Source organism: Oncorhynchus clarkii, chromosome 15, assembly GCF_045791955.1.
Source record: "Oncorhynchus clarkii lewisi isolate Uvic-CL-2024 chromosome 15, UVic_Ocla_1.0, whole genome shotgun sequence".
Classification (NCBI taxonomy): Eukaryota; Metazoa; Chordata; class Actinopteri; order Salmoniformes; family Salmonidae; genus Oncorhynchus; species Oncorhynchus clarkii.
The window spans coordinates 12,520,157-12,546,288 of NC_092161.1; the positions used below are offsets into that span (position 1 = coordinate 12,520,157).

The 26,132-nt window shown below is 44.4% G+C and overlaps 1 protein-coding gene across 1 annotated transcript in view; it reads left to right on the plus strand.

Moving 5' to 3' along the window:
* Positions 1 to 26,132, plus strand: part of LOC139366914 (catenin delta-2-like) — a 573,021-nt gene that overhangs the window by 378,948 nt on the left and 167,941 nt on the right. The window contains exon 15 of the mRNA XM_071104665.1: positions 7,797 to 8,010. Within this exon, the coding sequence (XP_070960766.1) occupies positions 7,797 to 8,010 (214 nt within the window). The remainder of the gene's footprint in view (positions 1 to 7,796; positions 8,011 to 26,132) is intronic.

Here is a 26,132-nt window from a genome sequence, read left to right on the forward strand (position 1 = left end):
TCGCCACTCAACAAGGCTGTCGGTTCTTGAATGCAGCTCCAACAAATAAATATATATATATTTATATAAACAAAACGATATTGATTTTTTTCTGGCAGTCTGTTTGTGTATGTAAGCACAGACACACACACACATGCATGCACCCAAGTTACAAAGTTGGATTGAAATCTATTTAAATTGTCTTTTTTTTTGACAACAATCTACACACAATACTCTGTAATGGCAAAGTGGAAGAGATATTCTAAGATAGAATTTGCTTAATGAAAAATAAACCACTAGTATGTTTTGATTAGATTAGTATACAAGCCCCTTAGTTAATACATGTTAGAATCACCTTTACAGCTAGAGTTAAGCCTATAGAGCTTTTCTCATTATTCTTTAAAATAATGAGAAATATATTATATTTTCTCATTATTCTTTACAAAAATCCTTCCAGCTCTGTTAAATTGGTTGTTGATCATTGCTAGACAGCCATTATCATGTTTTCACATAGATTTTCAAACCAATTAAAGTCACAACTGTAACTCGGTCACTCAGGAACATTCACTGTCTTCTTGGTAAGCAACTCCAGTGTAGATTTGGCCTTGTGTTTTAGGTTATTGTCACATACACATGGTTAGCAGATGTTAATGTGAGTGTAGCGAAATGCTTGTGCTTCTAGTTCCAACAGTGCAGTAATATCTAACAAATAATCTAACAATTCCCATCAACTACCTAACACACACAAATATCTAAAGGGGTGAATGAGAATATGTACATATAAATATATGGATGAGCGATGTCCGAGCTGCATAGGCAAGGTGCAGTAGATAGTATAAAATACAGTTTATACATGTGATATAAGTAATGTAAGATATGAAAACATTATTAAAGTAGCATTATTTAAAGTGGTATTGTTTGAAGTGACTAGTGATCCATTCATTGAAGTGTCCAGTGATGGGGTCTCAATGTAGGCAGCAGCCTCTCTGAGTTAGTGATGGCTATTAAGCAGTCTGATGGCCTTGAGATAGAAGCTGTTTCTCAATCTCTCGATCCCAGCTTTGATGTACCTGTACTGACCTTGCCATTTGGATGATAGCGGGGTGAACAGGCAGTGGCTCGGGTGGTTGTTGTCCTTGATTATCCTTTTGGCCTTCCTGTGACATCAGGTGCTGTAAGTGTCATGGAGGGCAGGTAGTTTGCCCCCGGTGATGCGTTGTGCAGACTGCACCACCCTCTGGAGAGCCTTGTGGTTGAGGATGGTGCAGTTGCCATACTAGGCTGTGATACAGCCTGACAGGATGCTCTCGATTGTGCATCTGTAAACGTTTGGTTTTGGGTGACAAGCCAAATGTCTTCAGACTCCTGAGGTTAAAGAGGCACTGTTGCGCCTTCTTCACCACACTGTGTCTGTGGACCATTTCAGATTGTCTGTGATGTGTATGCCCAGGAACTTAAAACTTTCCACTTCCACCTTCTCCTCTGCTGGCCCTTCGATGTGGATGGGGGGTGCTCCCTCTGCTGTTTCCTGATGTCAACGATCATCTCCTTTGTTTTGTTGACGTTGAGTGAGAGGTTGTTTTTTCCTGACACCACACTCTGATTGCCCTCACCTCCTCCCTATAGGCTGTCTCGTCGTTGTTGGTGATCACTACTGTTGTGTCGTCTGCAAACTTGATGATTGAGTTGGAGGTGTGCATGGCCACGCAGTCGTGGGTGAACAGGGAGTACAGGAGAGGGCTGAGCACACACCCTTGTGGGGCCCCAGTGTTGAGGGTCAGTGACGTGGAGATGTTGTTTCCTACCTTCACCACCAGGGGGTGGCCCGTCAGAAAGTCCAGGACCCAGTTGCACAGGGAGGGGTTGAGACCAATGTTGATTGCATCATCTGTGGACCAGTTGGGGCGCGGTATGCAAACTGTAGTGCGTCTAGGGTTGCCGGTAAGGTGGCGGTGATATGATCCTTGACTAGCCTCTCATAGCACTTCATGATGACAGAAGTGAGTTCTATGGGGCGGTAATCATTTAGTTAAGATATCTTTGCCTTCTTGGGTACAGGAACAATCCATCTTGAAGCATATGAGGACAGCAGACTGGGATAGGGAGCGATTGAATATGTCCATAAACACACCAGCCAGCTGGTCTGTGCATGCTCTGAGGACGTGGCTAGGGATGCCGTCTGGGCCAGCAGCCCTGCAAAGGTTAACATGTTTAAATGTTTTACTCATGTCTGCCACTGAGAAGGAAAGGGGGGAAACAGTCTTTGTTAGCGAGCCACGACGGTGGCACTGTATTATTCTCAAAGCGGGCAAAGAAGGCGTTTAGTTTGTCTGAAAGCATGATGTCGGTATCCGTGACATTGCTGTTTTTGTTTTTGTAGTCCGTGATTTCCTGTAGACCCTGCCACATACATCTTGTGTCTGAGCCTTTGAATTGCGACACCACCTTGTCCCTGTGCCGGCATTTTGCTTGTTTGATTGCCTTGCGGAGGGAATAACTACACTGTTTATATTGAGCCATATCACCAGACCTCTTTCCATGGTTATATGCGGTGGATTGCGCTTTCAGTTTTTCGCGAATGCCGCCATCCATCCACGGTTTCTGGTTAGGGTAGGTTTTAATAGTCACAGTGGGTACGACATCACCGATGCACTTATTTATAAACATACTCACGAGTCAGCGTATAGATCAATGTCGTTCTCTGAGGCTGACTGTCAGACCAGCGTTGAATGGTTCACGTCACTGGTACATCCTGTTTGAGTTTCTGCCTATAAGCCGGGATGAGCACGTTGGGGTCGTGGTCGGATTTGCCGAATGGAGGACGGGGGAGGACTTTGTATGCATGGCGGAAGTTAGAGTAGCAGTGGTCGAGAGTATTAGCCCTACGTGTTGTGTAATCAATATGCTGCTAAAATCTAGGTAACATTGATCTCAAATGTATTTTAAAATCCCCTGCTACAATAAATGCAGCCTCCGGGTATATAGTTTCCAGTTTACATAGAGTCGAGTGAAGTACCTTGAGGGCCATCTTGGTGTCCGCTTGAGCGCGGGGGGGGGGCCCCCCCCCCGGGTATAACTATAACTGACGAGAATTCTCTTTGTAGGTAGAATGGCCGGCATTTGATTTTAAGGAATTCTAGATCGGGTGAGCAGAAGGACTTGAGTTCCTAAGTGTTGTTATGATCGCTCCATGAGTTGTTAATCATAAAGCATACACCCCCGCCCTTCCTCTTCCTAGAGAGGTGTTTATCTCTGTCATCGTGAAGCATGGAGAAGCACGGTGGCTGGACTGATTCTGACAACGTATCCCGAGAAAGCCATGCTTCTGTGAAACAGAGAATGTTACAATCTCTGATGTCTCTTTGGAAGGCAACCACTGCTCGAATTTCATCTACCTTGTCGAGCCTTGGCGAGTAGTATACTCGGGAGCTGTGAGCAATGTGCCCTTTTACAAAGCTTGACCAGAAGACCGCTCCGTCTGCCCCTTCTGCATCGCCATTGTTTTCAGTCAGCTGCTGGGATTAGATCCATTGTCCTGTGTGGTGGTCTGAAGAGAAGAGAGGATCTGCTTTGGGAAAGTTGTATTCCTAGTTGTAATGTTGGAAAGTATGTATGTAATAAGACTGAACATTTCCTGGGGTAACAATGTAAGAAATAATACATCAAAAAACAAAACACTCCATAGTTTCCTAAGAACGTGAAGCGAGGCGACCATCTCTGTTAGCGCCATGCTGTGTTCATTCCCATTATTGTCACTGCTGAAAGGGGAATTTATCTCCCAATTTCTGTTGGAAAGCAGACTGAAACAGGTTTTCCTTTAAGATTTTGCTTAGCTCTATTCCGTTTCTTTTTATCCTAAATAACTCCTGAGTGTTTGCAAATGACAAGCATACCCATAACATGATGCAGCCACCACCATCATTGAAAATGTGAAGAGTGGTACTCAGTGACATATTGTTGGATTTGCCCCAGACAAAATGCATTATATTGAGGACAAAACATTAATTTCTTTACCAAATGTTTTTCACTATTACTTTAGTGCCTTATTGCTAACAGCATTAATGTTTTCTGTACAGGCTTCCTTCTTTTCACTCGGTGATATAGATAGGTATTGTGGAGTAACTACAATGTTGTTGATTCATTCTCAGTTTTCTACTATCACAGCCTTTAAACTCTGTAACTGTTTTAAAATCACCATTGGCCTCATGGTGAAATCGCTGAGTGGTTTCCTTCCTCTCTGGCGACTGAGTTAGGAAAGATGCCTGTATCTTTATAGCGACTGGGTGTATTGATACACCTTCCGAAGCGTAATGGATAACTTCACCATGCTCAAAGGGATATTCAGTGTCTGCTTTTTATTTCAGCTATCTACCAATAGGTACCCTTCTTAGCGAGGCATTGGAAAACCTCCCTGGTCTTTGTGATTGAATCTGTGCTTGAATTGTACTTCTCGACTGAGGGACCTTAATTGTTTGTGTAAAAAAAATATATTTACCACTATTATGGCACACAGAGTGAGTCCATGCATCTTATTATGTGATTTTGTTAAGCACATTTTTACTCCTGAACTCATTTAGGTTTACCATAACAAAGGGGTTGAATACTTAATAATGTCGCTCAAGACATTTCAGCTTTTAGTTAAGTCATTTGTAAAAACAAATCTAAAAACTAAATTCCACTTTGACTTTATGGGATTTTGTGTGTAGGCCAGTGACGAAACATCACTGGTGGTGGAGCAGAAGTGTTTTAGAGTATCAGGGTGTGTGGGCTGTTTAGTATTCAGTTCAGGGTTCATCCGGTTTAATTGAACAGATTACTGACATTTATTTGGAGAGATAAACTTCTGCAGTGTCATCAAACAGCTTTCCTAACCTTTCCCTGTTCGCCCCCTCTCTCTCTCTCTCTCTATATATATATATATCTACCTCTCTCTCTCTCTATATATATATATATATATCTACCTCTCTCTCTCTCTCTATATATATATATATATCTACCTCTATATCTCTCTCTATATATATATCTATATCTAACTCTATCTCTCTCTCTCTCTCCCTGTCCGCCCTCTCTATATATATATCTATATCTAACTCTATACCTCTCTCTCTCTCTCTCCCTGTCCGACCTCTCTCTCTCTATATATATATATATCTAACTCTCTCTCTATATATATATATATCTATATCTAACTCTCTCTCTCTCTCTCCCTGTTCGCCCTCTCTCTCTATATATATATCTATATCTAACTCTATATCTCTCTCCATATATATATCTATATCTACCTCTCTACCTCTCTCTACCTCTCTACCTCTCTCTCTATATATATCTATATCTAACTCTATATCTCTCTCTCTACCTCTTTCTCTATGTCTCTCTCTCCTTCTCTATATATATATATATATATCTATATCTCCCTCTCTCTCTCTCTCTCTCTCTCTCTCTCCCTCTCTCTATATATATATATATATCTCCTCCTCTCTCTCTCTCTCTCTCTCTCTTTCTCTCTCCCTCTCTCTCTCTCTCTCTCTCTCTATAAATATATATATTTATATCTAACTCTATCTCTCTCTCTGTCTCTACATCTCTCTCTCTCTCTATATATATATAGATATATCTATATCTAACTCTCTCTCTCTCTCTCTACCTCTCTACCTCTTTATCTCTCTCTCTACCTCTTTCTCTATGTCTCTCTCTCTCTCTCTCTCTCTCTTTCTCTCTCTCCCTCTCTCTCTATATATATATATATCTATATATCTATATCTAACTCTATCTGTCTCTCTCTCTACCTCTCTCTGTCTCTCTCTCTCTCTATATATATATATATATAGATATATCTATATCTAACTCTATCTCTCTCTCTCTACCTCTCTACCTCTCTAACTCTTTATCTCTCTCTCTACCTCTTTCTCTATGTCTCTCTCTCTCTCTCTCTCTCTGTCTCTCTCTCTCTCTCTCTCTCTCTCTCTCTCTCTCTCTCTACCCCTCTTCCCCCCCCCCTCTCTCTCTCTCTCCCCTTCTCTTCCGTTTTGCAATCCCTCTACCTCACCCTATCTCTCTTACTCCCCTATTAATCACACCCTTTCTCCCTTTTCCCCTTTCTACCTTATCTCTCTCGCTCGCTCACTCTCTCCCTCACCGTCTCTCCCTCTGTGTGGTGATGCTATCTAAGGTTTGTGTGTAGAAGGTTGAGGTCAAACACAGAGCTAAGTCTTACAGGATAAAGTAAATTGTGATCTGGGCCAGCAGCTCTTTATAGCAGGAAATAGGAATACTATTTATAAATGGATGTCTTGCAGAGCCTCTAGGATCTGACACACACCCTCGCACACGCACATACACACATACACTCACACACACATTTGCATCACACACATACACACAGCAACCAAATATTCACCAGTTGGTTGTTAATGACCTCCTGTGGACCTCTGCAGAGTTCTATGATCATTAGAACTCCCTGTTGATTGTTTGGAACCCTCCTTTCTCTCTACTCATTGGTCGCCTGAGGGTACTAGAAGGTCCCTGTAGTGAAACAGTGGCTATGTCTGGAACACCAGCAGGTGAAGGTTATGATTAGCTCGGTTTCCAATTGGTGAAAGTTTTTCATCTGAACATTTTAAAATCAGCATAAAAACAATATGTGTATTTTCCACCAGAAATGTGTTTCCATCAAAAAGGCTATATGTGACGACATAGTGAACATAAAACTATTTTTTGTTGGTAAATTCTCTAGTACCGATAAATAAGACACATTTCCATCACATTTTCAACTCTACTGATGGTTTTGTCAGAAAAAACATTGTGTTATATAGTGAATGTGAATGTGCCCACTCTGGTATTGGTATGTGCCTTCTAGCCAACAGCTGGCAGACAGAGTGCAGGTATAGCCTATTTAATGAGGTGATTATGGACAAGTGAGATTATTTTTACTTGTCAAAAGGCAGCCAAGCATCGATCATCATGTCACCAGAATAAAGACTGATATTTATTGGAAAGGAGAATCAAGCTCATCACTGTGCACTTTCACCACCCAGCAATAAACTGCACGGTTTCTCAAGTCATGGTGGGAGGACCACACAACATCTCATCGGGTGACTCCAAGTTCACTTCCATATGATAGTTGTTATATCAATATTTGCTCATAAATGCGTTTCCACCGCCATTTATTTCATCATTCATTTTACAGACACAAAAAGATCCCAACATATTTTGTTTTGTAAAGTTTACCGACAAATTTGCTGTTTCCATCAGACCAGCCGTGACATTTTGTATCCGGCATGTGCTTTACTCGCGTAAAAATGTTGGTGGAAACCTGGTTATTGTAACACCTGGAAGGCCAGGCTACTGGACAAACAGCTGAAACTTGAAACTGTTTTGTCTCATGTCCCAGGAAATCACTTAGTGTACATGACTACATTGTACTGTACATTTAGAGATGTCATTTACAGTAAGTACAGATTGATTTAATAGGTATGCTGCTATTTTTTACCCCAAACGATTTTTCCTCAAAGTCACCCAGCTTTGTGCCTCAACATTGTATTAGCCTAGAGCTTAAGAGCTTTGAGCCAGTAACTGAAAGGTCGCTGATTCAGGTTCCCGAGTCAAGCAGGTGAAAAAATCTGATGTGCCCTTGTGCAACCTTAATTGTTCCTTGTAAGTTGCTCTGGATAAGAGCATCCACTAAAATAGTTTTTTTTTTAATGGCCACTGAGCTAAAGCCAACGCGTTTGCTTGATAGAGCCAACACGTCTTTAAAATCTCAGGCAACGTTACTTACCCTTTTCTCAGCAATTTCTTTCTCTCCATCTCTCTGTCAGATTCGTCGTCAAGGTGGGATCCAGCTGCTGGTAGACTTGTTGGACCACCGTATGAGTGAGGTTCACCGTAGTGCCTGTGGAGCCCTGAGGAACCTGGTCTACGGCAAGGCCAACGACGACAACAAGATCACCCTGAAGAACTGTGGGGGCATACCTGCCCTGGTCCGCCTGCTACGCAAGACTGGAGATGTGGAGATAAGAGAACTGGTCACAGGTACATAAAAAAAATATATAGATATATTTCACCTATATTTAACCAGGTAGGCCAGTTGAGAACATATCCTGAATTTCAACTTTGACCTGGCCAAGATAAAGCAAAGCAAAGCAGTGCAACAAAAACAACAACACAGAGTTACACGTAAACAAACGTACAGTAAATAACACAGTAGAAAAATCTATGTACGGCGTGTGCAAATGTAGAAGAGTAGGGAGGCATGCAATAAATAGGCCCTAGAGGTGAAATAATTACAATTTAGCATTAACACTGGAGTGATGAATATGCAGATGATGATGTGCAAGTAGAGATACTGGGGTGCAAAAGAGCAAGAGGATAAATAACAATATGGGGATGAGGTAGTTGGGTGTGCTATTTACAGATTGTTTGTGTACAGGTACAGTGATCAGTAAGCTGCTCTGACAGCTGATGCTTAAAGTTAGAGAGTTAGATATAAGACTTCAGCTTCAGTGATTTTTGCAATTCATTCCAGTCATTGGCAGCAGAGAACTGGAAGGAAAGGCGGCCAAAGTAAGTGTTGACTTTGGGGATGACCAGTGAAATATACCTGCTGGAGCGCGTGCTACTGATGGGTGTTGCTATGGTGACCAGTGAGCTGAGATAAAGTGGGGCTTTATCTAGTAAAGACTTATAGATGACCTGGAGCCAGTGGGTTTGGCGACGAATATGTAGTGAGGGCCAGCCAACGAGAACATACAGGTAACAGTGGCGGGTAGTATATGGGGCTTTGGTGACAAAATGGATGGCACTGTGATAGACTGCATCCAGTTTCTTGAGTAGAGTATTGGAGGCTATTTTGTGAATGACATCGCCAAAGCCAAGGGTCGGTAGGATAGTCAGTTTTACGAGGGTATGATTGGCAGCATGACTAAAGGAGGCTTTGTTGCAAAATAGGAAGCTGATTCTAGATTTAATGTTGGATTGGAGATGCTTAATGTGAGTCTGGCTGGAGAGTGTACAGTCTAACCAGACACCTAGGTATTTGTAGTTGTCCACATATACAAGTCAGAACCGTCCAGATAATTGATGCTAGTCAGGTGGGCGGGTGCGGGCAGCAATTGGTTGAAGAGTATGCATTTAGTTTTACTAGCATTTAAAAGCAGTTGCAGGCCATGGAAGGAGTGTAGTGTGGCATTGAAGCTTGTTTTGGAGGTTTGTTAACCTCTTAATGCATAAACCCCTCTAGGGGGACCAAATTCGACAACACCCGGTGAAATCGGAGCGCGCCAAATTCAAAATACAAAATCGTAAACATTCATGAAAATACAAGTGTCCTACATCATTTAAAAACTGAACTTCTTGTTAATCCAGCCTCTTTGTCAGATTTCAAAAAGGCTTTACCATGCAAACTATGTGAGGATCTGAGGACAGCGCCCCGCATACAAAAGCATTAAACATTTTCCAAACAAGCAGAGGGGTTTAGAAAGTCAGAAATAGCGATAAAATAAATCACTTACCTTTGAAGATCTTCCTCTGTTTGCAATCGAAAGGGTCCCAACTACATAAAAAATTGTCCTTTTGTTTGATAACGTCCTTCTTTATATTCCAAAAAATCAGTTTAGTTGGCGCGCTTGATTCAGTAATCCACCGGTTTCCCTCGTTCAAAATGCATACAAATGAATCTCTAAAGTTACCAATAAACTTTGTCCAAACAAGTCAAACAACATTTCTAATCAACCCTCAGGTACCCTAATATGTAAATAAACGATAACATTTAAGACAGAGAATAGTATGTTCATTACCGGAGATAAATAACGAAGTGCGCGCCCTCATCCACGCCCTCATCCACGCCCTCATCCACGCGCGCCACAACACTACAGTCAAAATGGGAGCCACTTAGAAAAACTACAAATTCTAGCAGATTTTTCAGAAAACAAGCCTGAAACTCTTTCTAAAGACTGTTGACATCTACTGGAAGCTCTAGGAACTGCAATCTGGGAGGTATTCCTTTGATATTCCCAATTATATGCATATCCTAGCTTCTGGGCCTGAGTAACAGGCAGGTTACTTTGGGCACGTCAGTCATCTGAAATACAGAATACTGCCACCGGCCCACAAGAAGTTTAACAGAGTGTCCAAAGAAGGGCCAGATGTATACAGAATACTGCCACCGGCCCACAAGAAGTTTAACAGAGTGTCCAAAGAAGGGCCAGTTGTATACAGAATGGTGTGGTCTGCGTAGAGGTGGATAAGAGAATCACCAGCAGCAAGAGCGACATCATTGATATATACTTAGAAAGGGGTTGCAACAATTTCGGCAGATAATTTTAGAAAGAGAAGTCAACAAGTGAGAGTGCCTGGGGAATGGGAGTGCTGCTGGGGGCTGCAGGGCCTGGGTTAACCTCTACATCACCAGAGGAACAGAGGAGGAGTAGGATAAGGGTACACACGCACGGACACTCGCACTCACGCACACATAACACACTGACACTTCTACATTCCAGAAGACTGTGATGACTTTCCAATAGTTTCATGTTTCCTGAGTCCAGGCATATTCAGTAGCCAGATAACATAGCTATACAATAGAAAACCATTTGAAAAGATAACAGGTTTAGTGAGTTCAAGTCACTCCTTTTCAGCATTCCATCTTAATTCTCAGACCCTCATTGTCCACGTTTTCAGACTCAACTAACTTTGAGAGTGTTCAAACAAACTACAGAGCTTCTCTCTGTGATGCCAGGAACAAACCACCTCGTCGTCAAATATGAAAAACAACTCGTTTCTTCAGATTATGTTGTCAGTGTTTCACTACTGTCAGGCTTTTTCAAAGCTGTTCTATCTGCCAGATATAAGCTTGTTTGGCCGTGGTGTCTCTGTGAGAGTCTCTGTGAGAGTGCAGTGTTTCGCTACTGTCAGGATTTTTCAAAGCTGTTCTATCTGCCAGATATAAGCTTGTTTGGCCGTGGTGTCTCTGTGAGAGTCTCTGTGAGAGTGCAGTGTTTCGCTACTGTCAGGCTTTTTCAAAGCTGTTCTATCTGCCAGATATAAGCTTGTTTGGCCGTGGTGTCTCTGTGAGAGTCTCTGTGAGAGTGCAGTGTTTCGCTACTGTCAGGCTTTTTCAAAGCTGTTCTATCTGCCAGATATAAGCTTGTTTGGCCGTGGTGTCTCTGTGAGAGTCTCTGTGAGAGTGCAGTGTTTCGCTACTGTCAGGCTTTTTACAAAGCTGTTCTATCTGCCAGATATAAGCTTGTTTGGCCGTGGTGTCTCTGTGAGAGTCTCTGTGAGAGTGCAGTGTTTCGCTACTGTCAGGCTTTTTACAAAGCTGTTCTATCTGCCAGATATAAGCTTGTTTGGCCGTGGTGTCTCTGTGAGAGTCTCTGTGAGAGTCTCTGTGAGAGTCTCTGTGAGAGTGCAGTGTTTCGCTACTGTCAGGCTTTTTCAAAGCTGTTCTATCTGCCAGATATAAGCTTGTTTGGCCGTGGTGTCTCTGTGAGAGTCCCTGTGAGAGTGCAGTGTTTAGCTACAGTCATGTTTCTTAGGTGAGAACTGTGACCAAATCCTTGTGTGTAATTTTTCTGTGGAGCATGAGGTCTTTCGCAAGCGTGTCTAAGCCAGGCTAGCCAAGGAGATATCCCCGAAAGACTACTTTTGAGTTTACATCAAGACTGGAGGACCTTTGCCAAGGCTTTGAATGTGTGTGTGTACACTTGTGTGTGTTTGTGTGTACTTGTGTGTGTTTGTGTGTGTAAGCGTGCATGTGGGTTTGTGTGTACTTGCCTATGTGTGTGTGTGTGTGTGTGTGTAGGAGTGTTTGTGTTTGTGTTTGTGTGTAGTTGCGTGTGTAGGTGTGTGTATGTGTTTGTGTGTACTTGCGTGTTTGTGTGTGTAAGCATGCATGCGTTTTTATCTCTAATGGGAGGGCACCAGACATATGGATCCTAACCCATCCGTGACTAGTGATTGGCCGTGTGAATGGGCGTTGAGAAGCCTATCAGCTGCTCCAATGGAGCGGGTCCCCCTGCCTAAGATGAAGCTGGAATAGGCTCTATTGCGAAGGCCTTCAAACCACTGAGGGATGAAGTTAGGCCACTGGTAGTATCCTTAAAGACTTAAAGGCTTTAGCTCAGTGGACTAACATGGTCTTGAGTTTTACTGATGACCTGGGTTGGATAACCAGTCAACTACAGTTTAAACAGTTAAGTGTAATTCAGTTGTCATTTACTCTTGTCAGTGAAGAGAACTGGTTCAGAGATACAGGGCCTTCTGTTTTTGCTTCGTCATTATGGGGTATCGTGTGTAGATTAATGAGGTAAAAAAAGCTATTTAATCAATATTAGAATAAGGCTGTAACGTAACAAAATGTGGAAAAAGTCAAGGGGTCTGAATACTTTCCGAATGCACTGTAAACAGATACTTAAAAACAACATCCATTTGTAGCTGAGTAAAGAACCCCCCCCCCCCCCACACACACACACACACACACACACACACACACACACATTCACAAACAAACATACACCCACACACATACACACATAAACACACACACACACACGCACGCACACACACACACACACACACACACACACACACACACACACACACACACACACACACACACACACACACACACACACACACACACACACACACACATTCACAAACAAACATACACACATAATCACACACACACAAACATACACCCACACACAAACACAAACACACTCACACACAAACACACACACAGTCTGCTTTTGTAGCCTTGTCATGTTCAGAGATAAGGGAAGCGAGAGGGAACGTGACACTCGTCCAATTTGACCTCTCACCCTTCCCTCGCAGCTACTGCACTCATCTCTGATAGGTCAGACAGTCTCTATGGACACAAAGGACACAGAGGGCCAAATCAATGAGTGATGGCTGAACAGTAGATAACTCCTGATAACCAAACAATGGGGACGGACTGAATTCCCTGTGGATTATATCTAGTGTTATAAAATGGTTTATCTATCAAACTATACCACAGATCTCCTCATTAAAGGTCCTTTTGGCTTTAGAATGTGTGGCAATATAACCTATTCCTCAGGGTGTGTGTGTGTGTGTGTGTGTGTGTGTGTGTGTGTGTGTGTGTGTGTGTGTGTGTGTGTGTGTGTGTGTGTGTGTGTGTGTGTGTGTGTGTGTGTGTGTGTGTGCGTGCGTGTGTGTAGGCGCCTGCGGGCCTGCAATGTTAGTGTGTTCACAGTGTACAAAGCATTAGGAACATGCTCTTTCCATTACTTAATGGAAGGTGAATCCAGGTGAAAGCTATTTTTTCTTATTGATATCAATCCACTTTAATCAGTGTTGATGAAGGGGAGGAGACAGGTTAAATAAGGATTTTTAAGCCTTGAGACAATTGAGACATGGATGGTTTGTGTGCCATTCAGAGGGTGAATGGGCAAAATATTTAGGTGCCTTTGAACGGGTAGTACTGTAGCTGCCAGGTGTAGGGCTGTTACTGTGACCGTATTACCGTATTACCGCCACACCAGACTAGGGCTGTTACTGTGACCGTACTACCGCCACACCAGACTAGGGCTGTTATTGTGACCGTATTACCGCCACACCAGACTAGGGCTGTCATGGTGACCGTATTACCACCACACCAGACTAGGGCTGTTACTGTGACCGTATTACCGCCACACCAGACTAGGGCTGTTACTGTGACCGTATTACCATCACACTAGACTAGGGCTGTCATGGTGACCGTATTACCACAACACCAGACTAGGGCTGTTACTGTGACCGTATTACCATCACACCAGACTAGGGCTGACATGGTGACCGTATTACCACCACACCAGACTAGGGCTGTTACTGTGACCGTATTACCACCACACCAGACTAGGGCTGTTACGGTGACCATATACCACCACACCAGACTAGGGCTGTTACTGTGACCGTATTACCACCACACCAGACTAGGGCTGTTACGGCGACCATATACCACCACACCAGACTAGGGCTGTTACTGTGACCGTATTACCACCACACCAGACTAGGGCTGTCATGGTGACCATATTACCACCACACCAGACTAGGGCTGTCATGGTGACCATATTACCACCACACCAGACTAGGGCTGTTACTGTGACCGTATTACCAACACACCAGACTAGGGCTGTTACTGTGACCGTATTAACGCCACACCAGACTAGGGCTGTTACTGTGACCGTATTACCACCACACCAGACTAGGGCTGTCATGGTGACCATATTAAGACCACACCAGACTAGGGCTGTCATGGTGACCGTATTACCACCACACCAGACTAGGGCTGTTACTGTGACCGTATTACCACCACACCAGACTAGGGCTGTCATGGTGACCATATTAACACCACACCAGACTAGGGCTGTCATGGTGACCGTATTACCACCACACCAGACTAGGGCTGTTACTGTGACCATATTACCACCACACCAGACCAGGGCTGTTACAGTGACCGTATTACCACCACACCAGACTAGGGCTGTCATGGTGACCATATTAACACCACACCAGACTAGGGCTGTCATGGTGACCGTATTACCACCACACCAGACTAGGGCTGTTACTGTGACCATATTACCACCACACCAGACCAGGGCTGTTACAGTGACCATAATACCACCACACCAGACTAGGGCTGTTATGGTGACCGTATTACCACCACACCAGACTAGGGCTGTCATGGTGACCATATTACCACCACACCAGACTAGGGCTGTTACTGTGACCGTATTACCACCACACCAGACTAGGGCTGTTACTGTGACTGTATTACCACCACACCAGACTAGGGCTGTTACTGTGACCATATTACCACCACACCAGACTAGGGCTGTCATGGTGACCGTATTACCACCACACCAGACTAGGGCTGTTACTGTGACCGTATTACCACCACACCAGACTAGGGCTGTTACTGTGACCGTATTACCACCACACCAGACTAGGGCTGTTACTGTGACCGTATTACCACCACACCAGACTAGGGCTGTTACTGTGACCGTATTACCACCACACCAGACTAGGGCTGTTACTGTGACTGTATTACCACCACACCAGACTAGGGCTGTTACTGTGACCATATTACCACCACACCAGACTAGGGCTGTCAAGGATGACCGTATTACCACCACACCAGACTAGGGCTGTTACTGTGACCGTATTACCACCACACCAGACTAGGGCTGTTACTGTGACCGTATTACCATCACACCAGACTAGGGCTGTTACGGTGACCGTATTACCATCACACCAGACTAGGGCTGTTACGGTGACCATATACCACCACACCAGACTAGGGCTGTTACTGTGACCGTATTACCACCTCACCAGACTAGGGCTGTTACTGTGACCATATTACCACCACACCAGACTAGGGCTGTTACTGTGACCATATTACCACCACACCAGACTATGGCTGTTACTGTGACCGTATTACCACCACACCAGACTAGGGCTGTTACTGTGACCGTATTACCACCACACCAGACTAGTGCTGTTACTGTGACCGTATTACCACCACACCAGACTAGGGCTGTTACTGTGACCATATTACCACCACACCAGACTAGGGCTGTCATGGTGACCATATTACCACCACACCAGACTAGGGCTGTCATGGGGACCATATACCACCACACCAGACTAGGGCTGTTACAGTGACCGTATTACCCCCACACTAGACTAGGGCTGTTACTGTGACCGTATTACCACCACACCAGACTAGGGCTGTCATGGTGACCATATTACCGCCACACCAGACTAGGGCTGTTACTGTGACCGTATTACCACCACACCAGACCAGGGCTGTTACTGTGACCATATTACCACCACACCAGACCAGGGCTGTTACTGTGACCGTATTACCATCACACCAGACTAGGGCTGTTACGGTGACCGTATTACCATCACACCAGACTAGGGCTGTTACTGGGCTCTGAGCCATGACTCTGGGCTCTGAGCCATGACATCCGGCGCCGACAGAGATGGCCGCCTCGCTTCGCGTTCCTAGGAAACTATGCAGTTTTTTGTTTTTTTACGTGTTATTTCTTACATTAGTACCCCAGGTCATCTTAGGTTTCATCACATACAGTCGAGAAGAACTACTGAATATAAGATCAGCGTCAACTCACCATCAGTACGACCAAGAATACGCTTTTCGCGACGCGGATCCTGTGCTCTGCCTTACAAACAGGACAACGGAGTGGATCCCATGCAGCGACCCAAAAAAACGACTCCGAAAAAGAGGGAAACGAGGCGGTCTTCTGGTCAGACTCCGGAGACGGGCACATCGTGCACCATTCCCTAGCATTCTTCTTGCCAATGTCCAGTCTCTTGACAACAAGGTTGATGAAATCCGAGCAAGGGTAGCATTCCAGAGGGACATCAGAGACTGTAACGTTCTTTGCTTCACGGAAACGTGGCTTACTGGAGAGACGCTATCCGAAGCGGTGCAGCCAACAGGTTTCTCCACGCATCGCGCAGACAGGAAAAAACATCTTTCTGGTAAAAAGAGGGGCGGGGGCGTATGCCTTATGACTAACGTGACATGGTGTGATGAAAGAAACATACAGGAACTCAAATCCTTCTGTTCACCTGATTTAGAATTCCTCACAATCAAATGTAGACCGCATTATCTGCCAAGAGAATTCTCTTCGATTATAATCACAGCCGTATATATCCCCCCCCAAGCAGACACATCGTTGGCTCTGAATGAACTTTATTTGACTCTTTGCAAACTGGAAACCATTTATCCGGAGGCTGCATTCATTGTAGCTGGGGATTTTAACAAGGCTAATCTGAAAACAAGACTCCCCAAATTTTATCAGCATATCGATTGCGCAACCAGGGGTGGAAAGACCTTGGATCATTGTTACTCTAACTTCCGCGACGCATATAAGGCCCTGCCCCGCCCCCCTTTCGGAAAAGCTGACCACGACTCCATTTTGTTGATCCCTGCCTACAGACAGAAACTAAAACAAGAGGCTCCCACGCTGAGGTCTGTCCAACGCTGGTCCGACCAAGCTGACTCCACACTCCAAGACTGCTTCCATCACGTGGACTGGGACATGTTTCGTATTGCGTCAGACAACAACATTGACGAATACGCTGATTCGGTGTGCGAGTTCATTAGAACGTGCGTTGAATATGTCGTTCCCATAGCAACGATTAAAACATTCCCTAACCAGAAACCGTGGATTGATGGCAGCATTCGTGTGAAACTGAAAGCGCGAACCGCTGCTTTTAATCAGGGCAAGGTGTCTGGTAACATGACCGAATACAAACAGTGCAGCTATTCCCTCCGCAAGGCTATCAAACAAGCTAAGCGTCAGTACAGAGACAAAGTAGAATCTCAATTCAACGGCTCAGACACAAGAGGCACGTGGCAGGGTCTACAGTCAATCACGGACTACAGGAAGAAATCCAGCCCAGTCACGGACCAGGATGTCCTGCTCCCAGGCAGACTAAATAACTTTTTTGCCCGCTTTGAGGACAATACAGTGCCACTGACACGGCCTGCAACGAAAACTTGCGGTCTCTCCTTCACTGCAGCCGAGGTGAGTAAGACATTTAAACGTGTTAACCCTCGCAAGGCTGCAGGCCCAGACGGCATCCCCAGCCGCGCCCTCAGAGCATGCGCAGACCAGCTGGCCGGTGTGTTTACGGACATATTCAATCAATCCCTATACCAGTCTGCTGTTCCCACATGCTTCAAGAGGGCCACCATTGTTCCTGTTCCCAAGAAAGCTAAGGTAACTGAGCTAAACGACTACCGCCCCGTAGCACTCACTTCCGTCATCATGAAGTGCTTTGAGAGACTAGTCAAGGACCATATCACCTCCACCCTACCTGACACCCTAGACCCACTCCAATTTGCTTACCGCCCAAATAGGTCCACAGACGATGCAATCTCAACCACACTGCACACTGCCCTAACCCATCTGGACAAGAGGAATACCTATGTGAGAATGCTGTTCATTGACTACAGCTCGGCATTCAACACCATAGTACCCTCCAAGCTCGTCATCAAGCTCGAGACCCTGGGTCTCGACCCCGCCCTGTGAAACTGGGTACTGGACTTCCTGACGGGCCGCCCCCAGGTGGTGAGGGTAGGCAACAACATCTCCTCCCCGCTGATCCTCAACACTGGGGCCCCACAAGGGTGCGTTCTGAGCCCTCTCCTGTACTCCCTGTTCACCCACGACTGCGTGGCCACGCACGCCTCCAACTCTATCATCAAGTTTGCGGACGACACAACAGTGGTAGGCTTGATTACCAACAAAGACGAGACGGCCTACAGGGAGGAGGTGAGGGCCCTCGGAGTGTGGTGTCAGGAAAATAACCTCACACTCAACGTCAACAAAACTAAGGAGATGATTGTGGACTTCAGGAAACAGCAGAGGGAACACCCCCCTATCCACATCGATGGAACAGTAGTGGAGAGGGTAGCAAGTTTTAAGTTCCTCGGCATACACATCACAGACAAACTGAATTGGTCCACTCACACAGACAGCATTGTGAAGAAGGCGCAGCAGCGCCTCTTCAACCTCAGGAGGCTGAAGAAATTCGGCTTGTCACCAAAAGCACTCACAAACTTCTACAGATGCACAATCGAGAGCATCCTGGCGGGCTGTATCACCGCCTGGTACGGCAACTGCTCCGCCCTCAACCGTAAGGCTCTCCAGAGGGTAGTGAGGTCTGCACAACGCATCACCGGGGGCAAACTACCTGCCCTCCAGGACACCTACACCACCCGATGTCACAGGAAGGCCATAAAGATCATCAAGGACATCAACCACCCGAGCCACTGCCTGTTCACCCCGCTATCATCCAGAAGGCGAGGTCAGTACAGGTGCATCAAAGCTGGGACCGAGAGACTGAAAAACAGCTTCTATCTCAAGGCTATCAGACTGTTAAACAGCCACCACTAACATTGAGTGGCTGCTGCCAACACACTGATACTGACTCAACTCCAGCCACTTTAATAATGGGAATTGATGGGAAATGATGTAAATATATCACTAGCCACTTTAAACAATGCTACCTTATATAATGTTACTTACCCTACATTATTCATCTCATAGGCATACGTATATACTGTACTCTATATCATCGACTGTATCCTTATGTAATACATGTATCACTAGCCACTTTAACTATGCCACTTTGTTTACATACTCATCTCATATGTATATACTGTACTCGATACAATCTACTGTATCTGCCTATGCTGCTCTGTACCATCACTCATTCATATATCCTTATGTACATATTCTTTATCCCCTCACACTGTGTACAAGACAGTAGTTTTGGAACTGTTAGTTAGATTACTTGTTGGTTATTACTGCATTGTCGGAACTAGAAGCACAAGCATTTCGCTACACTCGCATTAACATCTGCTAACCATGTGTATGTGACAAATAAAATTTGATTTGATTTGATTTGATTTACGGTGACCATATACCACCACACCAGACTAGGGCTGTTACTGTGACCGTATTACCACCACACCAGACTAGGGCTGTTACTGTGACCGTATTACCACCACACCAGACTAGGGCTGTCATGGTGACCGTATTACCACCACACCAGACTAGGGCTGTTACTGTGACCGTATTACCACCACACCAGACTAGGGCTGTTACTGTGACCTTATTACCACCACACCAGACTAGGGCTGTCATGGTGACCGTATTACCGCCACACCAGACTAGGGCTGTTACTGTGACTGTATTACCGCCACACCGGCAGTCACGAGTCATGAAGGCAGTCTAATTCCACATGACCGTTTAGTCACGGTAATTAGTCTTCTCCAAGCTCTGATGCTACTGATGGTCATTAGTATCCTATCAAACTTGCTAACTGCCTGGTTGTCAGCACTCTATTGTCCCTCTGACATCAATTCAAATTAATTTGGAAATCTAATCCAAAACTCCATGAGAGCCCATGAGCTCATGTTGCGCAACATTTCTATAGGCTATGCAATTGTGTGAGAAAACAGAGTGATGTAAGGGAAAGGGGGATACCTAGTCAGTTATACAACTGCATGCATTAACCTGAAATGTGTCTTCCGAATTTAACCCAACCCCTCTCAATCAGAGAGGTGATAGGGGCTGCCATAATCGACATCCACGTCTTCGGCTCCTGGGGAACAGTGGATTAACTGCCTTGCTCAGGGGAAAAATGACAGATTTTGACCTTGTCAGCTTGGGGATTCAATCCAGCAACCTTTTGGTTACTGACCCAACGCTCGAACAACTAGGCCTCTATGAAAAATAGGATCCTATCAGCTTTGTATAGGCTAGACCTACTATATTTATTTTTCAACTATCCTAATATTAAGCAAATATTAAGCACATTGCTTATCTTTATAACAGGAGTATAGCCTACCTGTACAACGACACAGGGCGGGACCCAGATGCAGACACAGGAGGCAGATGGTTAGAGTCTCTGATATTTATTAAAATACAAGGGGCAGGCAATAGGCAGGTTGAGGACAGGCAGAAGTTCATTAACCCGGTCATAGTCCAGAAGGTACAGGGGAGCAGGCAGGCTCGAGGTCAGGGCAGGCAGAACAGGTCTGAACCAGGAGGGCTCCGTGTCAGGGCAGGCAGAACAGGTCTGAACCAGGAGGGCTCAGTGTCAGGGCAGGCAGAACAGGTCTGAACCAGGAGGGCTAGAAAAAAGAGCTTAGGAAAAACAGGAGCACGGAAAAAGATGCTGGTACGCTTGACAAGACGAACTGGCCACAGACAAACAGAGAATACAGATATAAATACACTGGGGATAATGGGGAAGATGGGGAAGATGTGCGATACCTGGAGGGGGGTGGAGACAAGCACAAAGACAGGTGAAACAGATCCGGGTGTGACAACCTGGCTGGCATGAAAATTAACCGCTGGATAAGTGTCCTCCATTCGTTATATAAGTGCATAGATGACATACATTTTTTCCCCTTGCCCCTGTTTCGAGACAGGTGCATGATACTGGTCCATTCTAAATAAAAACAAAGTCACATTTAAATTATTTATTATATGTAAAGACAATATTAAGTCAATAATATTCTGATAGGTTTTAATATTAGCCTATCACTTGTGAATTATATATTATCACTTGTGAATGATGCCCAGCATAAGAAACAATATATTTTTTTTGTGTGACTTTTTCTAATCATATTATCGGTGTGATGTCTCATGTAGCCTAGCCCATAGTCCTATATGTTTTGATAAGGTTTGTATCACAACTAAAGTGGCCAAATAACTTCTTAAAATTAAACACATTAATCTGCTTTACAAGGTGTATAGAGCCTAACTGGCATACATAAGCAGCGTGTGAGTTTCAAGTTTGGGGAAGATAATTTTCACCATATAAAATGCAACTTTATAATAAAAGCACTACAAGCATAATCACATTCATGGTCACTTTTGATAATGGTGTTTTCCTGCTTTTCCTGGGATTGATTTGCACTTTTCTCAGCAAAGTACGTTCATCTTTAGGGGACAGAACGCGTCTCCTTCCTGAGCGGTATAATAGCTGCGTGGTCCCATGGTGTTTATACTTGCTTACTATTGTTTGTACAGATGAACGTGGTACCTTCAGGTGTTTGGAAATTGCTCCTATTAGGATTCAGATGCAGACACAGGAGGCAGATGGTGTGAGTGTGTAATATGTAAGCATTCCAAAAGGTGTAGGTTAGAGAATAGTCATGGACAGGCAAAAGGTCAAAACCAGATCAGAGTCCAGGAGGTACAGAGTGGCAGGCAGGCTCAAGGTCAGGGCAGGCAGGCTCAAGGTCAGGGCAGGCAGGTACAGAGTCCAGGAGGTACAGAGTGGCAGGCAGGCTCAAGGTCAGGGCAGGCAGGCTCAAGGTCAGGGCAGGCAGGTACAGAGTCCAGGAGGTACAGAGTGGCAGACAGGCTCAAGGTCAGGGCAGGCAGGCTCAAGGTCAGGGCAGGCAGGCTCAAGGTCAGGGCAGGCAGGTACAGAGTCCAGGAGGTACAGAGTGGCAGACAGGCTCAAGGTCAGGGCAGGCAGGTACAGAGTCCAGGAGGTAGAGAGTGGCAGACAGGCTCAAGGTCAGGGCAGGCAGGTACAGAGTCCAGGAGGTACAGAGTGGCAGGCAGGCTCAAGGTCAGGGCAGGCAGGTACAGAGTCCAGGAGGTACAGAGTTGCAGACAGGCTCGAGGTCAGGGCAGGCAGACTGATCAGGCAGGCAGGTACAGAGTCCAGAAAACAGGCAATGGTCAAAACCGGAAGGACTAGCTAAGAGAGAATAGCAAAAACAAGCTCACGGGAAAAACACGCTGGTTGACTTGAAACATACTAGACGAACTGTTACAGAGAGACAGGAAACACAGGGATAAATACACTGGCACAGAGAGACAGGAAACACAGGGATAAATACACTGGGGAAATTAAGTGACATCTGGAGGGGATGGAGACAATCACAGGGACAGGTGAAACAGATCAGGGCGTAACAGCTCCCAAGGATGAACCAGACTTGTGGAGGTCTACAATTTTTTTCTGAGGTCTTGGCTGATTTCTTTTGATTTTCCCATGATGTCAAGCAAAGAGGCACTGAGTTTGAAGGTAGGCCTTGAAATACATCCTCAGGTACACCTCCAATTGCCTCAAACCGTGTCAATTAGCCTATCAGAAGCTTCTAAAGCCATGACATAATTTTCTGGCATTTTCCAAGCTGTTTAAAGGCACAGTCAACTTAGTGTATGTATAGTGTATGTAAACTTCTGACCCACTGGAATTGTGATACAGTGAATTATAAGTGGAATAATCTGCCTGTAAAAAATTTTGGAAAAATGACTTGTGTCATGCACAAAGTAGATTTCCTAACAGACTTGCCAAAACTATAGTTCGTTAACAAGACATTTGTGGAGTGGTAAGCCTCCGACTTCAACTGTATATTACATGGATTAATTAGACTTGTACATGTTCCAAAGGTCTGCATCAGTGGCTTGTAGGCTGTGTGGAAGCCAGGGGATGCTAAATGTGTTTATGTTAATTAGTGGTCAATTACCAGGAGACCCACAGTTATTTGCTTGACAATCACCGGCTGAGGAAAATGTGTGACTTCCGCAGCCCTAGCCAGGCGCATCACTTTGTGTCAAGAACTGCAAAGCTGCTGGGTTTTTCACGCTCAACAGTTTTCCATGTGTATCAAGAATAACCCACAAAGAACATCCAGCCAACTTAACACAAACTGTTGGAAGCATTGGAGTCCACATGGACCAAGATCCCTGTAGAATGCTGTCAACACCATGTGGAGTCCATGCCTCAACAAATTGAGGCTGTTCTGAGTGCAAAAGGTGGTGCAACTCAATATTAAGACAATGTTTATAATGTTTTGTAAACTCAGTGTATGTGTACATTCCTCATTAATATGTAAATGTAATACAGTTCAACTTAGATAGAGGCCTGACACAAAACAATCAGGTCTCTCTCTCTCTTGCGCGCTCTAGCTCTCTGTCTCTCTCTCGCGCTCTAGCTCTATGTCTCTCTCTCTCTCTCTCTCTCTCTCTCTAGCTCTCTGTCTCTCTCTCTCGCTCTAGCTCTCTGTCTCTCTCGCGCTCTAGCTCTCTGTCTCTTTCTCTCTCTCTCGCTCTAGCTCTCTCTCTCGCTCTCTAGCTCTCTGTCTCTCTCGCGCTCTAGCTCTCTGTCTTTCTCTCGCGCTCTAGCTCTCTGTCTCTGTCTCTCTCTCGCGCTCTAGCTCTCTCTCTCTCTCTCTCTCTCTCTCTCTCTCTCTCTCTCTCGCTCTAGCTCTCTCTCTCTCTCTCTCTCGCGCTCTAGCTCTCTCTCTCTCTCTCTCTCTCTCTCTCTCTCTCTCTAGCTCTCTCTCTCGCTCTAGCTCTCTCGCTCTAGCTCTCTCTCTCGCTCTAGCTCGCTTGCTCTCTCTCTCTCGCTCTAGCTCTCTCTCTCGCGCTAGCTCTCTGTCTCTCTTTCTCGCTCTCTCTCTCTCTCTCGCTCTAGCTCGCTCTAGCTCTCTCTCTCTCTCTCTCTCTCTCTCTCTCGCTCTCTCTCTCTCTAGCTCTCTCTCTCTCTCTCTCTCTCTCTAGCTCTCTCTCTCTCTCTATCTCTCTCGCTCTAGCTCTCTCTATCTCTCTCGCTCTAGCTCTCTCTCTCTCTCTCTCGCTCTAGCTCGCTTGCTCTCTCTCTCTCTCTCGCTCTAGCTCTCTCTTTCTCTCTCTCTCTCTCTCTCTCTCGCTCTCTCTCTCTCTCGCTCTAGCTCTCTGTCTCTCTCTCGCGCTCTAGCTCTCTCTCTCTCTCGCGCTCTAGCTCTCTGTCTCTCTCTCGCTCTCTAGCTCTCTCTAGCTCTGTCTCTCTCTCGCTCTCTAGCTCTCTGTCTCTCTCTCGCGCTCTAGCTCTCTCTCTGGGAAATGTGTTTACATTGCCAAAGCAAGTGAAATAAACAAAACTGAGTAGCCACAAAACAATATCAACAAAGATCTATTAGAAATTAACCGTAAACATTGCACTCACAAAGGTTTAATGAAGATAGACATATCTCTCTCTCCCTTTTTGCGATCTCTCTCTCTCTCTTTCATTCTCTCTCTCTTCCAATCTCTCTCATTCCCTTTCTCCATCTCCCTGTCTCTCCAGCTCTTTCTCTCCTCCCTCTCTCTATCACCCTCTTTCTCTATCTCGCTCTCTCTCTTCCTCCTTGCTAACTGAATCAGTGTCATGCATGGTCTTAGTCTGTGACTCAGGCTGAGTTTACTGCTTTCATTTCCTGTCTGTCTAGGCTGCTGACAGCAGCTCCACACACAAAGGATTCAAACAACTCTGGGGTGCAATAGGCAACACCCCAGCTTCCTGACATTATTCTGTACCAGAGACCAATACCCAGTCTCATCCCTGGCATACAGGATAACCCTCCCAGGCTGTAGAGGAAATTATACTGTATAGTGATTATATTGTGGGCTATGTGGAGTTGATCAAGGAATATGACACGGTTGAATATGAGCTGACAGAGATAATATGTTGAATAAAACATAATCACTGTGAATATGAGCAGACAGAGATAATATGTTTAATATGAGCTGACAGAGAAAATATGTTTAATAAAACATAATCACTGTGAATATGAGCAGACATAGAAAATATGTTTAATATGAGCAGACAGAGATAATATGTTGAATAAAACATAATCCCTGTGAATATGAGCTGACAGAGATAATATGTTGAATATGAGCAGACAGAGATATGTTTAATAAAACATAATCACTGTGAAAATGAGCAGACAGAGATAATATGTTGAATATGAGCAGACAGAGATAATATGTTTAATAAAACATAATCACTGTGAATATGAGCAGACAGAGATAATATGTTTAATATGAGCTGACAGAGATAATATGTTGAATATGAGCTGACAGAGATACTATGTTTAATAAAACATAATCACTGTGAATATGAGCAGACCGAGATAATATGTTGAATATGAGCAGACAGAGATAATATGTTTAATATGAGCAGACAGAGATAATATGTTTAATAAAACATAATCACTGTGAATATGAGCAGACAGAGATAATATGTTGAATATGAGCAGACAGAGATAATATGTTGAATATGAGCAGACAGAGATAATATGTTTAATATGAGCAGACAGAGATAATATGTTTAATATGAGCTGCCAGAGATAATATGTTTAATATGAGCAGACAGAGATAATATGTTTAATATGAGCTGACAGAGATAATATGTTTAATATGAGCAGACAGAGATAATATGTTTAATATGAGCTGCCAGAGATAATATGTTTAATAAAACATAATCACTGTGAATATGAGCAGACATAGATAATATGTTGAATATGAGCAGACAGAGATAATATGTTTAATATGAGCAGACAGAGATAATATGTTTAATAAAACATAATCCCTGTGAATATGAGCTGACAGAGATAATATGTTGAATATGAGCAGACAGAGATAATATGTTAAATAAAACATAATCACTGTGAATATGAGCAGACAGAGATAATATGTTGAATACGAGCAGACAGAGATAATATGTTTAATAAAACATAATCACTGTGAATATGAGCAGACAGAGATAATATGTTGAATATGAGCAGACAGAGATAATATGTTTAATATGAGCAGACAGAGATAATA